Source organism: Toxotes jaculatrix, chromosome 16 (genome assembly GCF_017976425.1).
Source record: "Toxotes jaculatrix isolate fToxJac2 chromosome 16, fToxJac2.pri, whole genome shotgun sequence".
NCBI lineage: Eukaryota > Metazoa > Chordata > Actinopteri > Toxotidae > Toxotes > Toxotes jaculatrix.
The window spans coordinates 13,720,089-13,744,468 of record NC_054409.1 but is presented as its reverse complement, the minus strand read 5'-3'; the positions used below and the strand labels follow the sequence as shown (position 1 = coordinate 13,744,468).

The window sequence follows — 24,380 nt, the reverse complement described above, 5'->3', positions numbered from 1 at the left end:
ACACACACACACACACACACACACACACACACACACACACACACACACACACACACTCTTGCTCTGTGTTAGTTGCTCTTGCATGAATTATGCAACGCTCCAGTGATTGCAGTCAGCATCTTCTCACAGCTCTGCAGGAGTGTTTGTGTGTTTGTGTGTGTGCGCGCGTGCATGTGCGAATTGCTTGTGCTGTGTTCCAGCTGGTTGCTGGCCTTGTCTGGGTGACATTTTAATGGCTGCACTGCTGCGAGAACAGAGCTCTCTCTCTGCCCTCTGCTCCCCTCATAGCTCATTAGTCTCTCTCTCTCTCTCTCTCTCTCTCTCTCTCTCTCTCTCTCTCCCTCTCCCTCTCTCTCTCTCACTCTTTCTCACTGTCTTTCTCTCTCTCTAGCCAGTTGAAGCAAGTGTGCTGGCATGTGTGTTAGATCACATGATGCCATGTTTATATGCATTTTTTGTGCTTGTGTCTGTGCTGTGTGTCTGTGTTTGATGTTTGCCCGGTAAATCTGAGTGACAGTATGCATGAGGCATCCATGTGTTTGCGTGTGTTTAAGCTTGTTGTCTGTGTATCTGGTGGAGTGTATATTGTGAACAAGCACAGGCCTACATGTACTGTCCTCCCCAGAGTTTCATGGTGTACATATGGGGCCCAGGGTGATCCCTGGCTGGCCAGATGGCCTGGCTGTCACAGCACCCACTGGGGAAACTGTTGGAGAGAGTTTTTTTTTTTTTCCTAATTTTTCACTCCCTTCCACATTTTCTCACTCTCTTACTTTCCTTTTCCTCCTCTTCTTAGCTTTCCTTCGTCTTTCACAACATGTTTTTTGCATCTTAACCATTCTGGTGTTATTCTCATATTATTATGTTGCAATTACAATAGTCTGACAGATACAGGAAAATTTTAAATTCAACTGAATTAATTCAAAACCCTAGTCATTAAATTTGAAATTAATCACAGAAAGCAGTCCCATGGAAGTCGTTGTAGCTGTTGTTGCACACTGCCTAACATGACAGAATCTCCTCTTGTCTTCCATATAATGTTCATACACTGGCTTCTTTAAATTGGATTGAAGCGGTTAAATGCTTTACTTTGTGACTGACACTTTCCTAATTTCCGATTGCCACCATACGACAGAGAGAGACTCCTCTTGTGGGTAATTGTTCTATAACTGCTTGGCAATTCAATGCAGCAGGTACAGGGATTTCCAGGGGACTACTTTCTGTGCTTACTTTCAGGTGTAAAGGCAAGTTTTTGAGATCATATCTGTTAAATTCATTTTTTTTTTTTTTGAAAGCTATAGGAGTTCTCTTTACCCCATACAACCCCATTCTTGCTGCGCTTCCCCAAATCTTTACAATGCAGGTGATGAGTAAAATGTTACCATGAACAATATTCATATAAAATTACTAGAATTATGCACAGGCTGACAAATACTTTTACCTTCTGGCATGTCCTTTCCTACCCTCAGTGTAGTTCATCCAGTCCCTACTTCTTTCTTTCTTTTGTAACGTTTCTCTGTTCTGTTTTCTCTGTCACCTCACTCCCTCTTTATTCTCCTTCCATTGCATCTCACCCCAGAAGCATTTTTTAAATCTCTTTCAAGACTGAAAACAGTTTGGACACAACATTCATTTCTAAAAAGGAGATTACGTTTTCCCCATTTTCCTCCTTTTGTGCACCTTATCTTATCCTTGCATCTGTTCCATTCTCATTCTTTTCTGCTGCTTTCTGTCTGTTTGCTTCTCTCTCTCTTCGGCAGCAGCACATGGAAACTGCTGTTTGTATTAAAATGCATGACAAGTAGATGGATGAAGATGGAGTGTGTGTGTGTGTTTTGTGTTAATCTGCGAGTAAGCACAAGCAGAGGCATGGCAGCCTGGTCCTCTGCATGCTTTTCTCCAGCTCTCTAAGCCTCCTCTCTACCCCTCTCTTGTCCAGGTGCGAGCTATGCGTCTGTCATTTGTCGGAGAGCTCGGCTGGGAGCTGCACATTCCCAAAGATTCTTGCCTTCCTGTCTACCATGCTGTCATGGCTGCTGGTGCAAAGCACAGCATCATCAACTCAGGCTACAGGGCCATCGACTCGCTCAGCATAGAGAAAGGTACCTTTTAAGAAGAGGTCATACAAAAACTAATCCTAACATCTAAATCCAGCTCAGGTTGCAGGTTATCTGGAATTCAGCCAGTGAATGATCTTACAGCAATTTTAATACAAGATCAACATAGGAATGGAAGGGAATATTTTTTATACAGGTGTTATACACCTAAAGGTGACCACATGTTGATGATAGGCCTTTAACGAAAAGGAGCAAGCCTACGTATATTTTAAAAGGAATATACATAAGTTTTTGGTGTAGGGTTTTTGCTCACATCTCCATATTCAGTGATTCTTGCTCCTCAACTCCTTCTCTCTTCATCAGGGTATAGACATTGGCATGCTGACCTTCGCCCAGATGACACACCCTTGGAGGCGGGGCTAGCCTTCACCTGTAAACTGAAGAGTCCCATTCCGTTCCAGGGTCGTGATAGACTGGAGAAACAGAAGGACGAGGGCCTGAGGAGGCGCATCGTCTGCTTCACCACTGATGAGTCAGTAAAGCTTCTGTCATGAGACTATATGTCAGCCAGAAAGAAAGAAATGAAGTGAACAAAATGTCTTCAAGACATCAGAAAATTTAGCCATTATAGGAAATTTTATATACTGATTAATGCCTCTGAGCCCCAGATGTAGAATGGATGGAGAAGCAGTTAATTGGAACAAAACATTTCTATCTTTTTTCTGTTAGGTTTTTGTCTGAAAACATATAAAACATTCAAAATATTTTTATCAAAGTGTAGGATGTACTTCCACCATTTCATTGCTGTCCACTGAAAATCAAACAACTGGTTTGGTTTGGTGGGTATTAATATTTAATAGTCAGCTGGAGGATACCATCCTCAAATGGTCTGAGAGAATACTATATAAACCTTGGATTTTGGTTTATGAAGCCAGTTAGATATACACAAAAATGCACTCTTAAACTATAAATAAATATTTTTCTCAATTTATAAACTTGAATTTTGAAGATGCAAGTTTAACCATTAACAGGAATTTGCTATCATGGGAATGTTTAATGAATCTTGTTAATATTCTGGATGGGCCTAATAGTCCTGATTAGAGCGAATGTGTGCAGTTGTTTCATATTTGTGTGTGTATATGTGTGTGCAGGACAATGGCTATGGTATTAGAGTGTAGTCTAACATTAAATCAAATTGAGATTTAATTAGTTGATTTAATGAGTGTGTGAAAGAAACAGGGCAGGTATGGTGTGTGTTTTGAATGTAATTAAACCTTCTCTCTGTCACGTTCACACTCTCTTTCTCTCTCAAAGAAAAGTACCGATGTTCGGTCTGGAGGCCATCTTCCGTAATGGAGTTCCTGTTGGTCACCTACGTCGTGCGGACTATGGCTTCTATATCGACAAAACTATTGGTTATGGATATATCCGCAACCCAGATGGAGGAGTGGTAATGTTCATTTTTGTTTTCTTGGCTGTCTGTAGTTATATATTTTTAGGAGTCCAAGCAGTGAAACTGTGGGTCCCCGATTGTTTTTGTTCTGATCATTATTATTATTATTATTATTATCTATTTTTCTCTGCTAAAAGCGTTTGTGGAGCAAAAACCATCAGACATAGAAATGTGAAACTTGACATGGCCCCAAAACACAAGCTAGTGGACGAGTTATAACAAAATTTGACAAAGATCGTCTACGAACTTTGGTTATCATAACTTGTTAAAGAAATTTTACTCATTATTCAGGTGCCAACCCTCACCTAAACCAAACAGGGTATTTGCAATAGGTGAAAACATGTCTCACACTGACAGTCTCCTGATATGTGCTGCATGCGTGAAAGGGCAGCTCCAGACAACAACAACCTCTCTCGACCTGATTCTCTGGACTTTGTTCATGAACAGAATGCCTTGTTTAGAGCCTTGACAATTGAACAGTTTGAGTGGGTGAATTCAGTAGATCAGATATTATTTGTTGAAGTTATTGGTTGTGAGCTTTAAGGAAAAGACAATTTTTCTAATTTTAAAAATATAAAGTCCTTCCTGTGATTTATCGAGTGTTTAGATCTGGTTCTGAGATCTGAGTGCGTGCTCAATAGACACATATACTGTGTGTGTGTGTGTGTGTGTGTGTGTGTGTGTGTGTGTGTGTGTGTGTGTGTGTGTGTGTGTGTGTGTGTGTGTGTGTGTGCTTCTGTGCTTCTGTGCTTCTGTGCTTCTGTGCTTCTGTGCTTCTGTGCTTCTGTGCTTCTGTGCTTGTGTCCTTGTGTTTGTGCGTGTGTGCGCGCGGCGTGCCTGGGCTCATTCGTTTAATATCCATCCCAGAGTCGTGACCAGCAAAACAAAGTGGATTGACCCTTGGCTTTGTCAAGCTCTTGAGTTTGGAAATGCACAAACACAAATGCAAGCGCATGTGCACAAAGACACACACATACACACCGCTGAAGTCAGTGATGTGCTTGTTAGGGATGTGTTCTGTAATACTGAGTGACAGGAGACCAGATCCCTCATACCTGTGCGTGTGTGTGTTCTCTTCTAAACAGACCCACATATAGAGAGCCACAGAAGTGGTTTGACTTTGATTCTTTCTTTTTCTTTCAAACAGCTTCCTTGAGTTTCTTTTTTTTTCAATGCACCATTTCACTACCGTGTGCTACAGTGATAACTAAGGAAATGAGTAAACCATTAAAATATATCTTCCGATTACACTGGCTGTCAGACCGAGTACTGTCACGCATTAGTGGTGTATTCGTGGTTTCCTGAAAACAAGTAGCTACTCTGCATTGCCTGCGTGTAGTACAACACCAAATAAAAATGGGCAAACGGTGAATAAAGTAAATTCATTGAAGTCTTGGTAAAACGGCATTAGGAGCATCTTACTGAGACAAGAGGGATTCTCAGATTTTAACTGGATCGCTCAAAATACAAATACTGTGTGATATGGAGCTGTAGATTACTGCCTATCCTCCACCCACACTTCCCTCACCTGCATTGTGAGATAAAGAGGAGGAGGAAAAGGATGAAAGGAATAAATTAGACGTCAAACACATTCAAGTTTTTCACCACTGGCATCCAAACACGTAACTCCAACTTGATGTTGCTCTGCTTGCTACTACAACCCACTAGCTAGCTAGTTAGCTAGTCACCCCAAAACACATTTAATTAGACACATTTATGTTTACTCCCCTTAGTTCAAGGCGAGTCATTAATAATATGTTAATATTTTACAGGAAGAAAGTTTTTGTTTTTATCTAAAAACATTTTAAAATTATTTTTCAGATAAATCTGGATCCTAACTGGGTCGAGCTTTGGTCTCAGAATATGATGCATGTAAAGCACTTTTCCATTTATACAGAGACAAGGGCATTAGTGTCCTTCCTGTGGTGCCTTTGCTGTAATGTCATACAGTTGTAGACGTTTTAAGCTGGAATGAAGGCAGCTTTGTTCCTGAATAAAGTCGCTGGTTGGATAGAGTCTCTGACCTCAGTGCTCTTCTCTCTAAAACCTTCAACATGGAGGTAGTAAAAACTAAGTAATGATGAGAGAGAGCTCTGTGTGTGTGTGTGTGTGTGTGTGTGTGTGTGTGTGTGTGTGTGTGTGAGAGAGACAGTGACAGTTCAGTGGGAGAGCTGCAGGGAGGGAAAAGGGAGTCAGTCAGTGAAAATGAGCTCCCTGTGTTACGAGGGAGCTGACGTTGACTCATGAGTGAATTAATTGCTTTCAGCGTTTTATAACTCCTGCAATGTTCTCTTGAGTCAAATTTGAAACCCAGTGAAACTGTCGATTCTTGATGGCTGTGCCAGTTGGGAACACAGTTTTTACAAAGAGTGAAAAGTTCAAATTTTAAATCCCTCTTTACCTTTTCTTGCTTATCCCCCTCTGTGTTTTCTTGCTTCTTCTTCGTTTTTTTTTTTTGTTTGTTTTTTTTTACCTCATCTGTCTCTTCCTTTCTTTATCAGGTGAGTGCTGATTTCATAAAGAGCGGTGAGTTTACGCTGGAGAGGATGGGAGTGACGTACAAGGCCAAGGCCCACCTCAAATCTCCATTTGACCCTGAGAATAAACGAGTCAAGGGCATCTATGCTTGAGAAGGACCACAAATGTAAAACCTAAAGCAAACACACTCTGGTTGGAGAAGGAGGCTGAGAGAGGTGCAACAGATTTTTCTTTTACATGCAGGTGCAACTGTTTTAGCACTAGTCAACACATACATTGGTATTTTTTCTGTGTATTTTAGCGTCCACATGCAAACTGTGTTTTTTAGGTCACTGAAAATGGATCTTTTACAAAACGCCTTCCAGAGTGAGGATAACCAGTAATAACTTTTTGTCAGGTTTCTCATTGGCCAACAGGGCTTGACAGTGTTTTCATGTGGATGGAGGTCTTAAAGAAGGAATGACTAGGGATTAAAGAAGGATTAAAGAAGGAAAATACGTGTACGTGTAGACTAAGCCTTGTTTTTTTACCTCTGACTACTATGAAAACGATTCACTTTATTCAGAAAAATGCATCAAGATGTTAAAGTGGTGTTGAATTGAGTCTGTTATGATTGTTATGTTGTTGAGGGTGCTTCAGGTTCTAAGTCCACATTTTTATACCCACTCTGGATTTCAGAGTAACAGTGTTCTCTTGTGGTCAAGAGGTAAATCAATGAGGAGCTAGGAACTAGCATAGCAGTCAATCTGATTAATTACTATGATTATAGGTGTGATAGTAATACTTTATAAGAAGCACAGACAGTTGTTGCCTTTGTAACTAAAGCACTATTAATATGGCTAAAAGAAACAATAACAGATCCGTGTCTGTGTGTGAGAAAGCACATTTCTGCCAGTTGGATAAAAAAAAGATCCCGTGCATCATTATAATGAGAAACCTTCTCAAAATGAGTTAGCATCTGAAAATATTAGCTTAATGTCTCAGAAAAATGAGAAACTTTCTCAAACTAATGGATTTAGTATCTTTAAATTATGACTTAGTAGCACTAAGTCATTGTTTTTAGGCAGGTTCTCATTATAATGACTCACAGGATCTCTTGTGTTTTTCATCACGGAGGAAATGGGCTTCCGTGTGTGTGTGTGTGTGTCCGTCCGTCCGTCCGTCTGTCTCTATCTGTGTGAGTGTGTTTTCACTCAGAGTAAATAACATAAATTCTCAGTAAGTGACCAGAGCCTTTGTATACTTTATTAGACCTTTATTAGAAACAGGCTGTTAATCCTAATTTTGTCCTTAAATTTATTTTTTTTTAAATAATATTGTAGTGGTGTAATATTTCATTTATTTATCCAGCTGGCAGTTGGAGTCAGATTACAAAGATTGATGTTTGTGCTGATAATAACGACTAAACACGAAGGTGTACTTGCACATGTGGTATCTAAATCTGAGGCAGACAGCCTGAGTTGGAGGAAGAGGGAGAAAGAAATACCCCAAGGCAAAGTGTACCAGCCAGGGACAAAAACACTGCTGAAGAGGAATGACAGAAAAAAACAAGAGTTATCAGAAAGCAGCTGTTAACAGATAAAACTCCTTTGTTTTCTGATCCCGTCCCCGTGTCGCTGTGCTCTGCAGTGTTAATCTGCTGTCGGTGCTGTTTGCAAACTCAGTGATCTTAGTTTTGTTTTTTTGAAAGGATACATTGTTCTTTAATGAGTCTGTCTGCGGACAACTCATACATGCTTAAGTGCTCCCATTTGTCTTGTTTTGCTGTTGAATCAAACTCAACACTTTGTGCATCTGCTTCATAGTAAAGTAGTGCAGCGGGTATTATCGCCTCTCCGTTTTTCCAAGAGTACTTTAACTGTAAAGCATCTGCAGAAAGTACGTTGAAACCTGCCTGAGCCTCATTAATGAACACTTTCAATTTAAAATACAGGCTTACTATAAGCAGAGTATCCAGTAGTATGCTAGGACTGTACTGTAGGACTCATGTTATAATACTGTGGAAAATAACAAATGTTAATTGTGTCAAATCAACTACCTGAGTTTGTAGAGGTTTTTTGGGAGAAGTCATTTGAGTCTTTACATTAGGAATTTAAAAGCGAAACCACGAATTTAGCACCTTGATAACTGATTCATAGTCTTAAACGCAGGTGCTGGTATGCACAGTAATTAATGATGTTTTGTTAATTTTTTGTGTTTACATGAGTGTCTACAAGTCAGCTACCTGAATGTATATGTATATTTTCCATCCATGTTTACATCCACTTACGTTAACGCTGTTTGGGCCAAACAAAAACCAAAACTCATCACACACACTATGTGAACAGCAGCCAAAAAAGTGGGTCGAAACGAAGGCATTTGTATGTATAACTACTACTTGCCTCTCAGATGTGTGTTGCTGCACGTTCAGCACAAAATGTTTACTAATGCAGAATGATTCATTGATTCTACCCAGAAGGCCATTAATCATTTAAATGGTTGTTCTCACGAGTAGCTTAGGTTAATAACAAGATTTATATGGGAAATGTGAAACAGACTGATAAACACTATCACTGCTGGTCCTCAACCACAGTGTGTCCAGAGGTTTTTTCTAATACAATTTATAGAAGTTCTCTTCTTCCCAGAGTGTGATGTTGGTATTGGAAAAGCCGTGGTGATAATAAAAGCTGGTAAAAATATTAATTCTCATTGCTGCGCTTTGAAATATAGTTCTTGAAATTTTGCATCCTTGTTCTTGTTGTCAAACATTTTGACCAGTTTAAAGAACAAAAAATGATCAGTTGAAGGACATGGTGACCAGTAAAATTATGAACTTAATGTTAAGCTAGACTCATTTATTCTGTCCAAAGGGATTCATGTATTAATAAATGCCTTTTTAACTGCCAACATTTTTGTGACATTTATTATTTAACACATAGAAAGTGATGCAATGACACACAGCAGTATGTAGCAAAAGAGAGTGTAGATTAGTGGTCAACTTTAAGTAGTTTTATAAATATTTGCTTGTGAATACCACCCAATTCATCTGTAACAGAACAGTTTATTACAGATTAAAATTATTCACATAACAACATGATAAGGATTGATGTCTTAATAATGCTTGTTAAGAACTCAACAGAATCATGAGAACAAAATAGAACACAATTAATATATAGGGGTTGTAAAATCATATTAATTTACTTTTCCAATAATGCAAGTTAACAACCAATGGCAATGCTTCTCAACACTTTGTCACACTTTTTGTTTGTTACATGCCGGCCCCAAATCCTTGCCCTGCTCCACTGCTTTGAAACATTACATGTGAACAGGACTTTTTATTAACTTGTATGTAGTCATACGAATACAGACAATGGATTTTATACGTTTATAGAAGCATATAATCACAGCATGTGTCAGAAAACCCAACAGAAGATGTTATTTATCACCCACAACACAGAGATGAAACCAGGGTAAATTCTACAAAGTCACTGGAGCTTTTTTAACTTGCCCCAGGATAGGTGCTCTCACCGTAGGTGGAAGCATGCCATCAGGCCCCAGACTGAGCTCAGACTGGGGGTGTAAGTGGTTGGCTGGTGGGAAGTGCTCCTCCCTCGCAGGGGTAGCGTGGTTTTTCAAGCATGGTGGTCACCACTGGTGTAGGCTGTTTTTCCCACTCTCCCTGGAGAAACAGATAAATTGTGTTTTTGACATCTGATGCGTTGTTTGTTCCTAAAAATTTCAAACGGTGACAAAAAGAGGAACTGGCCTTGATATTTAGACAGCAGATTTTATTGAGGTAATTACACAGTTGTCACTGAACAATGCATCAAACATTGTGCATCTTCAAAAAATTGCACTGAAGGTCACTGTTGTCTCCAGTCTGTTTTTTATGGGACAGAGACAAGGTGGGCTCCCCTACCTTGTCACCAGGTCCTGTTTCTGGACAGTAGTAGTTTTTTTTGTTTTAAATGATGGAGTACAAGCTTGTTTGCATTGTGTGGTTCCACAAATATTGACTCATTGTGTGTTTTTTTTCCCCTGATTACAGTGTTGGTGCAGATTTTCTGCACAGTCAGGGGAAGTGAAGACAGCCATGCATCATTAGGTCCTGGAGTGACAGGACACTGTTAACTGATGAAAAGACAGTCAAAACTGTTCTGCATTAGATAACTGTTGAATTTTGTGTAATTGTGTCTCTGCTTCTGTGTGCTCATAGCTAAATTTAAATACAATAGCTGAGAAATTATTGCTTTATCTGTTATTGCATATTCTGTGTACCTCTCTAGCTCGCCCTCCACATACCTGAGCAGATGGTAGGCTCTATTTAGACGAGGCTGTGGTGGTAAAATGCCATCACTTCTCTGTAGTAGGAGAGTAGGTGGCTGCGTGCTGAGAGGCTGCGGCTTTCAGTTGCTGATTTCAGTTTTAAGTTGTCTTTGTTGAATTTCACAAGTTTTTTTTGTCTCTTACCTTTTTTGTTAATAAGACTCCACTTTTTTTATGAGCCTCCTGCCTACAGTTTCCACACTGCTCATCATCCCTTGCAAAGTTTTCAAAAGCCAAACACTAACTCCTGCCCTTTGTATGGAGTACTGGCACTACAAAGACTAAAACTGTGAGAGCTGGACTACAAGCTGGACTGCTGCAGTGCTTTGAGTTTATTTCACGCATGGTGGATTCCCCCAAAATATCCTGAAAATAGTTGTCTTTGAAATGCCTTCCAGTGGTGGCACCATTAATGGTATGCATGTCAGTTTATTCAAAGGCCACCCGCTGTGGTTGAGTTCATAGTCCCTAAAACCTAGTTTCTCACAGTAAAGGTGATGGGGTTCCACATTAATGCAACAATTTTGTCAAACCAAGACCAGTTTTAGATTCTTTTGTTTTTTTTTTTCTTGCCTGTGCTTTCCTCACTGGTTTGGTAATTCGGAAAAGGTGATGTCACATTATTCTGTGCACCAATTGGGGTTTATCAATAATTAATCATCTCATGACATTTTCTGAACTTGTCTAGTGACCCTCTTAGTGGTGCTCTTAATGTTTTTACCCAAACATTGGATTCTGTTTCATGTTCTGCAGCTGTATTTGTCCTTTTTTATTTGTACTTGCACAACTGATGTTACACATCAAGGAGAAAACTTTTTTCTGCCAAAAAAAAAACAAACTTCGAGCTGTATACATAGTTTTGAAGTGAATTCAATTTATTCGCTTTGATCCAAACATCTTGTGTGTGTGTATCACAAGTTAAAAAGCTGTCTGTTCAGCCTGTCTGACCCTCTTGTCCAACTGATGTCTGCTTTTGAACTGGTTTAATTGGTGGCTTGTCCATTGTAATTTGTGTCTGTGTATGTGTGTGATTGGGAGACTTACAGGAAAGAGGCGTGCTGTCGACTGGTTGCAGTGCATGGAGATGGGGGCTGTGTTATAAAGGGAGTCGAGCACTTCTCCAGTGAATGCGTCCCACTGTAGCTGAGAATACTGTTCCGTCACACTCACCTCACCACACACACACTGATCATTTCCTTGGAACCTGGAGGGAGGATGGGATGGAGTGAGATGAGGGAGGTTGAAGGAAAGTCGATAAAAGAGGGAGGCAGAGTGAGATTGAGACAGGAGGGAGAGATTGAAAAAAGCAGTTAGAATCGGCGTTAGGAGGACACAGTTTCACTTTAAAAGGACAAAGCATCTGGTTCTTGAGATTAAAAGAAGCAATCACCACTCTGGTCCCTGGGAGTGAAGGATAGATGAGGGTCGGCTGAATGCTGAAAACAAAAATTGCTTAGTCACACGGGAGATGGGGAACAAGATGCTAAATGAAAAAGAATGAAGGACAAGAGGAACAAGCAGATGATTTTAGGGAGAGCGAGAAAGGGTTTTTGTGCATGTGTTACCTGTTAATGAAATTAAAGTATTTCTGCAGGTATCCTGGGTCAACGTGGCTTTTGCAGAGCTCCAGTTGAGTCCGAGGGTAGTAGTGAACATAGTTGACGCACATTTCCTCCATGATCCCAAAACCTCCCTGAGGAGACAAAGAAATTTGGTGGGAGATGAGAAAGAAGGCAAAGATATAGTGCAAAGAGCAGAGGTGGGTGTTAGAGGGGGAGAGGTGGAAGAATTATGAGAATGGAGGAAATATGTTGAGTTTGAGTTTGATGGAGGGAGGAAAGACAAGAAAGTCAATACTTAAGGTTATTCTGTTGTTGACAGTACCTAAGGTGAACTTTAGCAATATAAGAACTGTACTGTGTATTGATGGTGTACTGCTCACCACTGTAGGCTTGCTCCTGTCTTCCGTGTTATAAGTGCACTTTGTTATGAGGACGTCGCCCTGCAGGATCAAGCACAAACACACCAGCAGTTCACCATATTGTAAGATTAACAAAGAACCAGAAGATAATTTAAGGTTACTGACAAAAAAATTAATTATTTAAGAGAGCCAGCGGTCAGTTTGCTGTTAAACAGAATGTTGCTTCGTGAAGCTCAGCTGCTGCGGTTTTGTCTTGTCTGTCTCCAGGGAATTTCCTATCACAGCACTGATTTTACAGCCTGTCCCTATTTCCACTCCATTTAAGCACCTTGTACTGCAGAGAGGTATTCTAATTCTGTGTTTTAAATGCAAAGGGGAGGGGTACTGCCATTCAAGAGCACTTGGCTGAGCTTGGAGAATAGTAAAATGTCCATTCTGTGTGTGAATGTAAAATCTGCACAGTCAAAAACTCAATCACAGAATAGTCACTGCCTTTGGTCATTTCAAATGCAGTTACAGCGATCAATTTTATACTTACGGGTAAAACATTCACCATTTTTCTTAGAACTCGGATGGTCTGCAAGAAAGAATACAAAAACGAATACAGCACATTAAAAGTAAAATACATCCAACATTTGCACACATGAGGTTGTAAGCTGTGATGTGATTAGATGCTACTGACAAGGATTTATTGTTCAAGTCTGCTCAAGTCAAAATTGAAATCCTTGTTACCGCTAGATACATTTCTACAATGCATTTCCCTCTCCAGCATCTTAATTGTGTGCATAATTGAACACTTTGTGTACAATAGATTTATTTCACACACAGAAAGATAAAACACCAGTTGCTCTAGATGGTTTCCTTGGGAGCAGCTTTCATTAGCTGCGTGTGTGTGTGTGTGTGTGTGTGAGAGAGAGAGAGAGAGAGAGAGAGAGAGAGAGAGAGAGAGAGAGAGAGAGAGAAAAGGCCTATTAGCTTTGCTGGGAATGGTTTGATAAAGTCTTCATATTATGCCTTAATGAGGCTGCAGGGTTTGAAACAACACCACCACACAGGTACGCTCAGATTAGTTCGACATCAACAGCAGCTGGAGATTTTATCAGGCAGTCCTGCAGATGTCCTTCTTGTCTCCGAGTGTGTCTGTGTGTGTTCATGTACCTGCCTCAGGATATTGCGCATAAATAAAACACAACAGATGTCAGCTGCTGCCTCTCAACATTCAATGCTAATGTTGTTGTCTGTCAGTTCTGATGTTGAGTTGATGGACAGGAGGGTTTTGGCTTTGGTGCCTTGTGAATGGAAATTATACTGAGCTACACCTGATGAGGCCTAAATTCCTGACTCGTGTAATTTCTAACAGCCTCATTGTCCAAGTCCTATAGTTTTCTATGAATGGGCAGGTCAGTAAATTGTGGTCAGGTAAAGGCAAAGTAAGTTATATTAGTCAAAGAGAGAAGCACATTACAATCCTTCCTATCCTTCATTACAACAAACATCGGCTCTGTAGTTTATTTTGAGTCAGTCCTGCACACGCTGTCCTGCCGCCGTAAATTCTCTTTAGAGCACCACATGTGTATCAGTCCACTGCTAAAAATAGTCTCTACAGCGCCCAGCTGTTTTAAGGAATTGTTTAGCATTTTAAAAGACTGAAATCATACATTTGTAAGCTGAATCAATGGGCAGACATTGTTGTTATGGTCTTTTTCTCTTTGCGTAAAAGAGGAGTACGTAAAATAACGGCAATCTTTTCAGGGGTTGTGTGAAGAACTACAATGCCAGTCCCCTTGCCCAAGTCATAAATAATATGAAAACTTGTCAGTAACAAGTACACTGCTGATCATCAAGCATTTGCTTGTAATATTCAGCTCATTTATAAATAGCTACTATAGATCTACCACTGAAAAATGAAAGACTAAAAGCAGCAAAATTAGCCAACAGCCAGAGTCAGTCTTCATTTCTCAGTTATTTGTTGAGGATAATCTTTGTCCCAGTGGAACAGAGCTCAGAGTGATATGAATCAAAACTCACTTTTATCCAATCTAATACAATATGAGATACAATGCACAAAGGTAGATCTCTGCATTGAGCTCCTCTGGGTAAACTGAGCCCTGCTGTTGCTCACCTGGTAGTGTGTGCTGAAGTGCTGGTCCTCCTGTACCACCTCCAGCTCTTTGCCTCCCCTCACCAAAACTGTCCTCACCCCACGTCCTGCCAGGTGGGTGTGCAGCTGGGACGCAAATATGTGGATTCCTCCTGAAGGCAAAGCCTAGATAGACAAACAAGCAGACAAACAGAGGAACAGACTTTTTTCTTTAGGTCAAGCTCCAACCAAGGTTTTTGTGCTCTAGGGATAAAGAAAAATTAAAACATGTGGCACCCCAGCTGAAATATTCATCTGGCAGTTTTAACATTTGAACATCTGAACCATAAATAGTATACTAAATTATGGAGATTCTGGTATACGTACAGTCTGGGTACACTTGGAGGTGCAGTACCCATTGAGGTAGAAAGTGTGTTGTTTGGGTGGGATAGCCATGACAGGAGTATAAACGAGGCCCAGCTCCATGATCCCTGCATCGTATCGCCTCAGGCTGGGGGTGTAATGCAACCGGATCCCTGATGAGTCACGATGGCCTGTGTGTACGATATCATGGAATATTAAAATATGTAACACACAGTCTGTTTACTAGTAGATCATATTAAAAAATGTGACAGCCAGAATAATTTTGCACTAAACTAGGCTATGAAGAATGTGAATGAAGGAATAATCAGTTTATTTCAGGTACTGTTTGTGTCCTAGAGCAACAAATTAAAGGTTTTTGAGGGGAGGTTTACAATAGAAAGAGAGGAGACAGGATTTTAATGTCACAGAAAGATTTCACAGGTGTAATGAGTTTTTAATATGTCCTCTCCATCTGGTCCTGGTCAGCACATATGCTGCTACATTTTGAATCATCTTGGCATTTATCTTGCATCAACCAGCAAGACAGCATTACGGTTGTTAAACGGACTACAGAAAAAAAAATTTCAAGTGAAAAGAAAAAAAAAATCACTGTAGCCTGGCGATATTCCTCAGATGTTTAGGGACAATTTTGGTCACATTTCTGAAATGGGCTTTCAAATTGAAATCAAGGAGGTGCCCCTGGTGGCCTACAGGTTTAGTTTGCAATGTCTCGGTTTAAGTCCAGCTGGTCACCTTTGTTGCATGTTATCCCCATCTCTCTCCTCTCATTTCTTTGCATCTATCTGTTGTTGACTCTCTAATACTTTAAACAAACTCAAATCAATCACTGAGCATACCAGTGTTGCTAATGTTGAGGCTTGGTTTTTAGAGTCAGGAACCTTGCAAAGCCTTAGCTCTATCTGTCTTCAACTACAGGAGAGTTTGAAGGAAGAGATAAGAGGATATATAAAACCATAATATAAAACAAATCTAAAACAAGAAAGATGTGCAGAGAATTAGAAGATAGTTATGTAGGAAATGTGTGCATTGTGAGGTCAGATAAGGATAAGAAAAGCTAAGTCTAGTGACTTTTACAGGCAAGATCAAAAGGTATATCTGGAAAATTTTAAATGAATTGCTCTGTTGAAGATAAGCCTGGGGCTCCAAGGGCAACGCACAGAATCATGCTGCTTCTGTGTGTGTGTGTAAAAAAGAGTGATCTGAAGACTGTGTGTGTGTGTGTCTATATATGTACTGTATGTACCAGATATAAGGAGAGGGTTATGGTAATGGACCTCCAGACGAAGGAACCTTGAGGATCCTGGTCCACCCATGGACAGCCCTGCATCAGGAGGATAGTAAAAAGCCTGCAAGCATGCAAGCAAACACACACACACATGCACATTCAGGAGACACATGATTCATTATTCCTCTCACTTATGCAGAGCTGCTTTGAAGTTGTAGAATAGGCTCTTCACATATAGTACAGATGATCTAGGGCTGTTGAGTAAAAACATTTTTAGATTTAATATCCTCACAATATGCACAGTTTGTAGTTGTTATATTCTGATAAGCGTTGTACAGGAGATGGAGGCAATGCATTTCAGAGAAGCCACTTGTGGCGCCTGACAGTGTTTTAGTGAAAGAAACCAGAGTATTATCACAACTGGGGACTTTAAAGTTCCAGTGTCCCAAGGCAAAAATGCATTAAAATGTCTCAAAGTTTGAGGAGGAATCCTTGCTGATTCTGTTCAAGGCAGACATTGTTAGAGCAGGACAAAAAGAAGTCACCCTGTATGAGCATATACCAATTAAATGTTGAAAGACACATATCTGGCCTCTCCAAAGTTTTGAAAGGTGTTTCTCAAATTTCCAGAAGAGAAAGTTTCATTTCGCACACAGCAGGATGTCTGAAAATTCAATTGCAAGCTTCTGCAAACCACTTCAAACCAGACCTCCATCCTCTTTAAGACGTGATCCTCTGACAGAGTGCTATATAAAAGGAATCACTATTTTATCAGTCTTATTCAGCTTCTTTGACCATACTGCAGAGATAATAGATAACCCAGCGCTAAAAATAACAAGATGCCTACTCACAAACTCCACAAACCACCCACAGAATTTAATATTGTAACAGGAACAGAATATAAGGCTGAAAGTGAGTTTTTAAATAGACTTTGTTACAGAAAACTGAAGATTAACACATAGTTTTATGTCACTTCAGTCTTTGCATCAAGTACGTTCCTTGTTGTGAACAAGTTTTTTTTGAGGCCTCCTGGGATTGGTTGAGCCAGCTCAAAAAAAAAAAATGTTTATTGATTATTTCTACACCAAGAAAGGTTGCATTCTCACATGGATGCACCCTCTGGGATACCGGTTGAACATGTGAGGTATATGTTCTCTTCCTCTAGCACTCCTTGGATTCTGAAGTGCTCTGCTTATCATATCAAGAAAATATTTTTTGAGGCACCGCTGGCCCCATGGGTGTCAAACCGGCATGCTGTTATCAGAGCATCTTGATTTAATCCTGATTCGTCATCTTTGTCTTCACCTATTTCTTAGAGAGGCCAAGCTTAAGCCGCTTCTGCTGATACCGTTTGTAATGGAAGAAAGAATTGTTTTATTTAATCTTGCTTTAATGTGTAACGGTAAAATCCTTAGAGACTTGCTTCCTCCCCTACATTCACACGTACTTCTTTTCTCTGTCCTCTCTGACAGTGTTGCACATTATTGTTATTCTCTTTCAAACTTCCTCAACTATATTTGCCTCTTTCTCCCTTGTTTTGTGTTTTTGCAAGGCCGCATTTCCCTTCTGATGCGGTGCCGGGGAGAATGTAACAACACTATTAAGAGGTGATGAAAGAGGCCTGAATATTTCCCACCTAATCTTGTCTTCACAGCTCGCAGCTCACAGAAGGCATCCTGCTTGTTTTTGTTTGCTTGGCAGATAATCCAATCAGAGTGGGGCCAGGCTGGCTCCGATACAGTGGGGAGCAGAGCAGAGAAATATGGTGACAGGCTCACCGTTCCCTGTCCTGTTTGCTTTATGTGACCAGCAAGCTCCTTGCTTGCTTGGTCAGCTGGCTTCTTGGTACCCGTAGTATGTATGTAAGTGGGATGATTTAATGGCTGATAGATAACTGACTGGATAACTAGTTGGCTGACAGGTTAAGAAGACGAAACAAGTGCACTTCTCCTGCACCAAACTTTTCAGCTCGGAGCTTGTAACTGCAACACCGTACTCGTTTGAAGCTGTTTTCCCCTAAAGAACAACCCCATAGGTGATCTGTGCAAGCAGCTTAGTACGACCTGTAGTTACGTTTTATTATTAGGTGACCGGTGTAATTATGACAGGAGCAAAGGAGGAAGTCAGATGACACTGTTATAGAGCTGTGTGTTTATTATCATTTGATTTTGCTGCTTGATTATCTACAGAACATCCAAATGAAAATCAAAACTGTATTAGTGTGTGGCTGACTGGTTAATCGGTTGACTTTCTAGTTGGCAGAAAGCTGCAGTAAGAACACTGCCATGATGAAGCCTTTTGTGCATCGGTACCTCACCAATGTACATGTATATGTGGATTCATTCATGTTCATGTGTGTACTTTAGAGTCCATGTAAGCAAGTTTGTGAGTTTGCATGTGAGTGTGCTTCCCACACACAGACTGTCTCCGAGCTCTTAATAGACTTGTGCTGCGTGTGGGTTCATCTTTACAAGGTTTTCTGCTCCCAGTTCTAGGCTTGGATATTACTCTCGTAGGAGTTTCTGTTTATCTCTTATAATAGATTTGAGGACTGGACCAAAATCAAGCTTTATTCCAACTCTCGCTTTCAATTATGTTATGTGTATTAAAAAAAAATCACTATATACCTGCATCAGTTTGTTCGACTTGATCTGATGGCATTTGTGTGTGACTTAACTAATTTGAGTCTTAAAACTTAAAAAAAAACAAAAAACAGTGAATACAGGTAGTGTAGAGTCCTCATAAAGGTAAAAGTAAGAGAATGTGTGTGTGGGTGTCGGTTTCCCATCATACCTCAGCACCCATGGCCCATGCAGCTAGCACATGGCGGCAGGAGTTGAGCTTGCCCGGCTTCATCTTGTCATCACAGGAACCGCTGTACTCTGGAACGTTGGGGATATCCGGAGAACATTCGAACACCTCTATGTGATGCACGATGGCCTCGTTACCTGGAGTTATCACTGACTCATACTGACAGAAACAGAGAGCGAGAGAGAGAAAGAAACAAATGAAAAAGAGGAAGTCATGTTGTTTTATGCGTTTTTACTGCTAAAAGCTGTGGCAATTTAACACAGCTCAAACAGGTCTGTCAATAAAAATGTAAAAAAATGTATTAGTTATGTGTAACATAGCGCAACATACTATTACATATCATATCCTACTGTATATTTTGTACTGGATCTGTTCACATTTCATTACAGTAAATATGCCAGATCTGTTTCTCAGTGAAAAAGAGGAGGATGTGAAGGGATGTGTTTGTCGTGTGTTTTTACATTTCCTTTGATTTATGTTTCTTCTTTCTAACCATGACAATGCAGCTCATGTTTTGTTTGGCCCAGCTGGCAAACAAGGAGCAGTAATAGCTGCCTGTGCGCGCTCTCCATCTGAAACACCCACTCTACTGTGTGTAAATAAACTCTATGTTAAGAGTTTCCATTTTTAGAGGCATTTATACCATAACAATGTGGTTCTTGGGCATGTTTTCAGGCAGCTTCTGGATGAAACACCAGTAGGTGGTCTCTTGATTTGGTATGATGACATCTGGAGCCACCACGTCCAGCGTCTGCACATCTGGAGGCAGGGTGGGTGACGGCGTGTCTGGGCGAAGCATCAGCACTCTCTGTACCCCTGTGTGGATCCGGGACAGGTTCAGCTGCTCCAGCGAGGCAAGTGGTTGATCTAAGAAGCCATAGATGATGTGCACAGTTCCCTCCTGACCAGACAAAACAGTAAGAAAAGAAAGGATGTTTGATGGTTTCAAAGCATGAAAATGTGAACAGAAGGGCTGTGTATTTCAAATTAATAGTCTCTCATGATTATTATTTGACTGAAATGCCCACGAAGGCAAACACAGAGAACTTTTCATTATGTTGTCATAGTGATGTGAATTGGTTTTGTGTCTGCAACTTAGTGGTCTGATGTGGTACCATGGAAACCATAATCATGATAGTGAATGTTTCAGTAGAAATTGTGCTGATCATTCCAACTTTCAGAGTATTTTAGCCTGAAACACCTGAAACCATGAGTTCCCCATGAGCAGACTCATTGCTTTTTTTTTCTCCTTTCTTTTCATAAGCATCAAATATAGCAATAAAAATATCACAAAAATGCATGACACACACCTTCCCACTCACACATGGGCACTCTCATGGATGCATGTACAGTGCAAATACACTGTGTTGTTCTTTAGGTTGCACACATGCGTGCACTCAGGCATCATCTTTCCCTCCATCACCCCACGTTATCTTCTTCTTCTCGCCACCTGTTAACTGTCAAGATCAGTCAGTTCAGGACTGACAGACGTTTTTTTTTTGGCTTGAGGCCGTATGCGACATATAAAGTGTGCTTGCCCTTCACATGCACTCGGGTAGAATGGAGGGGTAACATAAACGTAGAAATCAGTCAACTTTTTGCACAGCCCAATTCAAGTGTAGTTCAAAGTGCTTTACAAGTGACTGATAAGATTAATAAGCAGATAGATTAGTAAGCAGAAAGATGATTAGTAAAACAATAGCTAGCAGCTAGTGGCTGCAGGAAGAGAATCACCTGATCCCTCAGCCAGTTAAAAAAAAATGAATAAAAATAAAAAATAATAATAAGAGCTAAGTCCTTGAATTAGAATGTCACAACCTCCTTAAATATATTCAGTTTTTCTGTCAATGGGTCGTGTCATGTTTGCTCCAGAGGTTCATACAGGAAGAACAAACTTGACGTGAGAATATGAGAGCAAAGTCACAGTTCTAGCACTTGTGTCACCTTCAGTAGTTAGAAAAACTTTTTGCCAAAATTTCAAATTTCAAAATTTTGAAAATGCTACAAAGAGATGCCACAAAAAGTGGATTTTTCTTTTTTGGTTAAAAAAGAGAGAGAGAGGCAAAACCATTTTTTTTCTTTGTGCAGTGCACACAATAGAGCTTACATGTATAAATAAACCAAACAACCATAGATGAGACAATTGTCGTTGCTGTTAACGAGCCCAAATAACAATTATATTCACTCACACTCTGAAGCTAATAAGACCCACATTCTCCGCCCTGGTGTGTGTGCACAGATACACACACACTGTAAAATAAAGAATCTACACACCTCAATGAGGTAGTCTCTGGGATCACAGGTACTGAATGGTCTTTTGAAGAGCAGGTAGAATCCATCAGGTTTCTGTTTGGCTTCGATCAACTCGTAGTCTTGCTGGCTGTCCAATGAAACGTGACCCTCGCTGTCACTCCACGCGTCCTAAAGGAAAAGACACACACACAATGTGATAAATCAAGCCTGTGAATATAATAAACACCAAACAGACACAGTAAAACAAAACATTAAAGCGCATGTTGTTATATTTCATTTATCACATTAAGTCATATTTTCAAGTGGATATCCTTGTCTCAATTGATGTTTTGAGAAACAGCTCATTTCCATTGTAAAAGATATTATTCAGCCATTACTGAATACATTTCAGGGGATCTGTGTTAATGCAAACCATGCTGGAGTGTAAGTTCAGATGCAAAATTTTCAAATTATGCAATAAAATTTAACACAAATTTTCATTATTTTTACTGGACTACTTGACAGTGGAGCATGATACAGTTAATAGAAAGAAATTAGTGTGGCTGTGTCCGTGTTGTAAGAACTTCTCAACCCGGTGTGCACGATTCTTCTTCTCTGCCAGGAGGCTTTGCAACAGCTCAGTCTATCTGCTTCTGTTATGTTTCTCACATTCATATCTGTCCAGAATAGCACCTAAGATCTCTCTCTTTATTTCTGTCTCCCTCTCTGTCCCTCTTATATAACTGTTCTGCACAAACTGCAAAGATCTTGAAGCCAACAATTTTTAAAATACATACAGCATATATAAATCTAAAAAAAAATGTGGGAAGTATACAGTATGTTTTATGTGTGTTACATGCCTGTGTGGAGAATAGACATATAGCTGCGACCTCAACAAGTATCTGAGAGACAGAGTCATATCGTGACTATTGGATTTTAAGGTCTAAAAAGTTCCTACAAGTTCTCCTTCTTCCGAACTTTGAGAGATAGCAACACAAAGAGAGGATTTCATGCTGCCTCTTGATTTGACTAATTAAAAATGCTAAAGCCCCATTTTAGCTTTAGCCTAACTGTAGAATGCATTTTTACACAAGGGATGAACCATCGACTTGTAACTTGCTTTATTAGGTGCAATTACCATAACCTAAAATGGTTTCAGTGTACATATTTGCACTTGATTACTGTTTTGAGATAGACTTGAAAAAAAATGTGAAGCACTCCTTTAAAACCTGCACCAGCTTATTATTTATTGTCCAGGTCCTGAGCTTGAGTTGTGGTTTCCAAAGGGAGGTACAAGTACCATGGCTTTGTCCATTAGAGAACTCCCGAAGGTGCCCAGAAACTGTCAAATACAGAGTATCACTCCCCAGAAATTATTAGCATGTCTCATGTTTTACTGTAGTATCTACTGGGTATTACTGGAAATATTGTATGTAGCCATAAATGCTGTTCAAGTCAAACCTGACTCAAGAGAAGAAAGAAGGAAAAGAGAAGAAAAACGTCTATCTTTATATTTTGGTTAAATTCCATGGCACAGAATTCGAGAGTTGATTGAAGGCATTGATTTAAAAAGAGACTGCAGATCATGTCTGTCGAGCGTGTGTGTGTTGTCAGAAGAGAGAGAGAGAGAAAGACAGAGAGGGGACTGCTGAAGCACAGCAGTGACCTTTCTTCTTCTGGTAATTTTGCCCTCCTGAGGGAAGAGAGACAGATGGAACAAGGGGAGAAGGAGAGTCAGATAGCAGGGAGGAGATCAATTTAACAAGAAAATACTTTACAGTGATGTGAGTGTTACATTATGATGGTTAGATTTTAAACTGCAGGGATGAGGTACACTGGGATTTGGCTAAAGAGACTAAAGAGAAACAAGACTGAAGTTAGATAAAAAATGAATGCAAGGGTCAAAACTAATGTTGATGTTAACGTATACCATGCTCCTTTCTGTACCTACAATGAGGTGTTTTTTCAATTACACAAAAGCTCTAAAATGCACAAAACTGAAAACAACACACAACCCCAAATCTAAAATAAAAATAATATCCGCACTAGTCTGACCGAGTACTAAAACAATGGGTCAGACTAGTGCGGACTAGAAAGCCCGATGCATACGAACTGATGAAGCCCCTTGGATAAGAGGCGAAACGTCTTCCCAGACAAATATAAGTCCAGTTGCCTTCGATTCTATCTCATTTATGTACCAAGATTTCCCAACCAATCAGATATTGGTAGATATTCTATATTTTATATACTGAGAATGTGACAGGCACAGACAAAGTAGACAGAAAAGGCCTTTCCATTGACGAAGCATCAGATTTGATACTGGTTCATTTTTTAACTGCAGTGAATTACTGTTCCCCCTGCTTACTGTTTTTCATTCATGTTTCCACATAAACCCTATCACAAAACTAAATGGACAGAAATGCAAATGAAAATTTGAAAAGGAACATAAATGGGATTTCTATGGCAAGATAAATGGTTTTTCCAGAAAAATAGTTTATCAGCAATTTTTCAGCAAGAAATCTGAGTTGGATTTGTTAAAAGGGCTTGTGTGTGGCAAAATGAAAATGAGGCATTTTGCACATCTTAATCAGCACAGGATTCAATTTTGATATGCTAATATCTAATGATTCCCCAATGAACTTCAGCTATTAGTGCAGTTTGAGTGATTTCCAATTAGCAGGGGCCGATAACATCCTTTGTGAATGTGTGATCATGAAGCAAGCCGTCCACCGGCTCCTTGCTCAAAAACACCAATCTCACGCCCCAGGGACCACAGACAGATGAGGAATGCTTAGAAACAGGGAAACCTCCACTCCTTAAAGACTTTCATGTAATCCCTGTGCATTTATGAATCTGACAAGTGAACATAGAGAGAATTTTTTTAAGAGCGAGAGAGAAAGATTTCTTTACACCTTTTTAAAAAACCCACTTGACTTCCATGGCAAAACTTGTCGGTCTGACTTTTTATAAATTCAACACAAATTCTTTTAAGTTCAGTCATTTGAAAACCGATTATACAGATAACATACATCCCAGGCTTGCTTACCCCAAAGTAGCTCTTCGTCCCAGAGTCCCACAGCACTACTAGGTCAGCGTTGGTCAGCTCCCCGCGGTCAGACATCCCCAGCACCACGCCATATCTGAGCTCTGCAACCCTGAGCTCCATGTAAACCTCCTGGGTGGCATAGCTGATGTTCCAGGCCAGCTGGAGCTCCCCACGGGGGTCAAGGGGCACGCGGAAGGGCATAGGGAGAGGCGGGAGCGGGCTAGAGGGGTTTGCATTAAGGTTGGACACATTAACAGCATTGGTGGGTGCCTGGTAGGAAGCAACCAAGATGACCATTAGAGCAGCCAGAGCAGTGAAGTACATGATGGTGACGTCCTGAAGGCGAAGGTTCCTATTGAAGATCCTCATAACTCCAATGACAGATCTC

At 40.2% G+C, this 24,380-nt stretch overlaps 2 protein-coding genes across 3 annotated transcripts in view; one reads left to right on the top strand and one right to left on the bottom strand.

Annotated features, from left to right (window-relative positions):
* Window positions 1–7,293, top strand: part of sardh (sarcosine dehydrogenase) — a 35,705-nt gene extending 28,412 nt beyond the window's left edge. Inside the window, exons 19-23 of one of the 2 annotated variants that reach the window (XM_041059407.1) lie at window positions 1,940–2,102; window positions 2,421–2,589; window positions 3,372–3,507; window positions 5,332–5,382; window positions 6,012–7,293. In XM_041059407.1, the coding sequence (XP_040915341.1) occupies window positions 1,940–2,102; window positions 2,421–2,589; window positions 3,372–3,507; window positions 5,332–5,382; window positions 6,012–6,140 (648 nt within the window). In that variant the 3' untranslated portion in view covers window positions 6,141–7,293. The remainder of the gene's footprint in view (window positions 1–1,939; window positions 2,103–2,420; window positions 2,590–3,371; window positions 3,508–5,331; window positions 5,383–6,011) is intronic. The other variant, XM_041059408.1, reaches the window with a different exon arrangement.
* A 2,239-nt stretch (window positions 7,294–9,532) lies between these two features.
* On the bottom strand, window positions 9,533–24,361 carry dbh (dopamine beta-hydroxylase (dopamine beta-monooxygenase)). The gene is made up of 12 exons (XM_041059332.1): window positions 23,993–24,361; window positions 20,989–21,135; window positions 19,358–19,615; window positions 18,697–18,873; window positions 15,922–16,024; window positions 14,682–14,848; window positions 14,337–14,480; window positions 12,753–12,791; window positions 12,236–12,295; window positions 11,859–11,986; window positions 11,338–11,497; window positions 9,533–9,646 (listed from the first exon to the last, which is right to left on the bottom strand). Exons 1-12 carry the CDS (start codon window positions 24,359–24,361, stop codon window positions 9,533–9,535), a joined length of 1,866 nt encoding a protein of 621 aa, XP_040915266.1.
* Window positions 24,362–24,380: the final 19 nt, after the last annotated feature.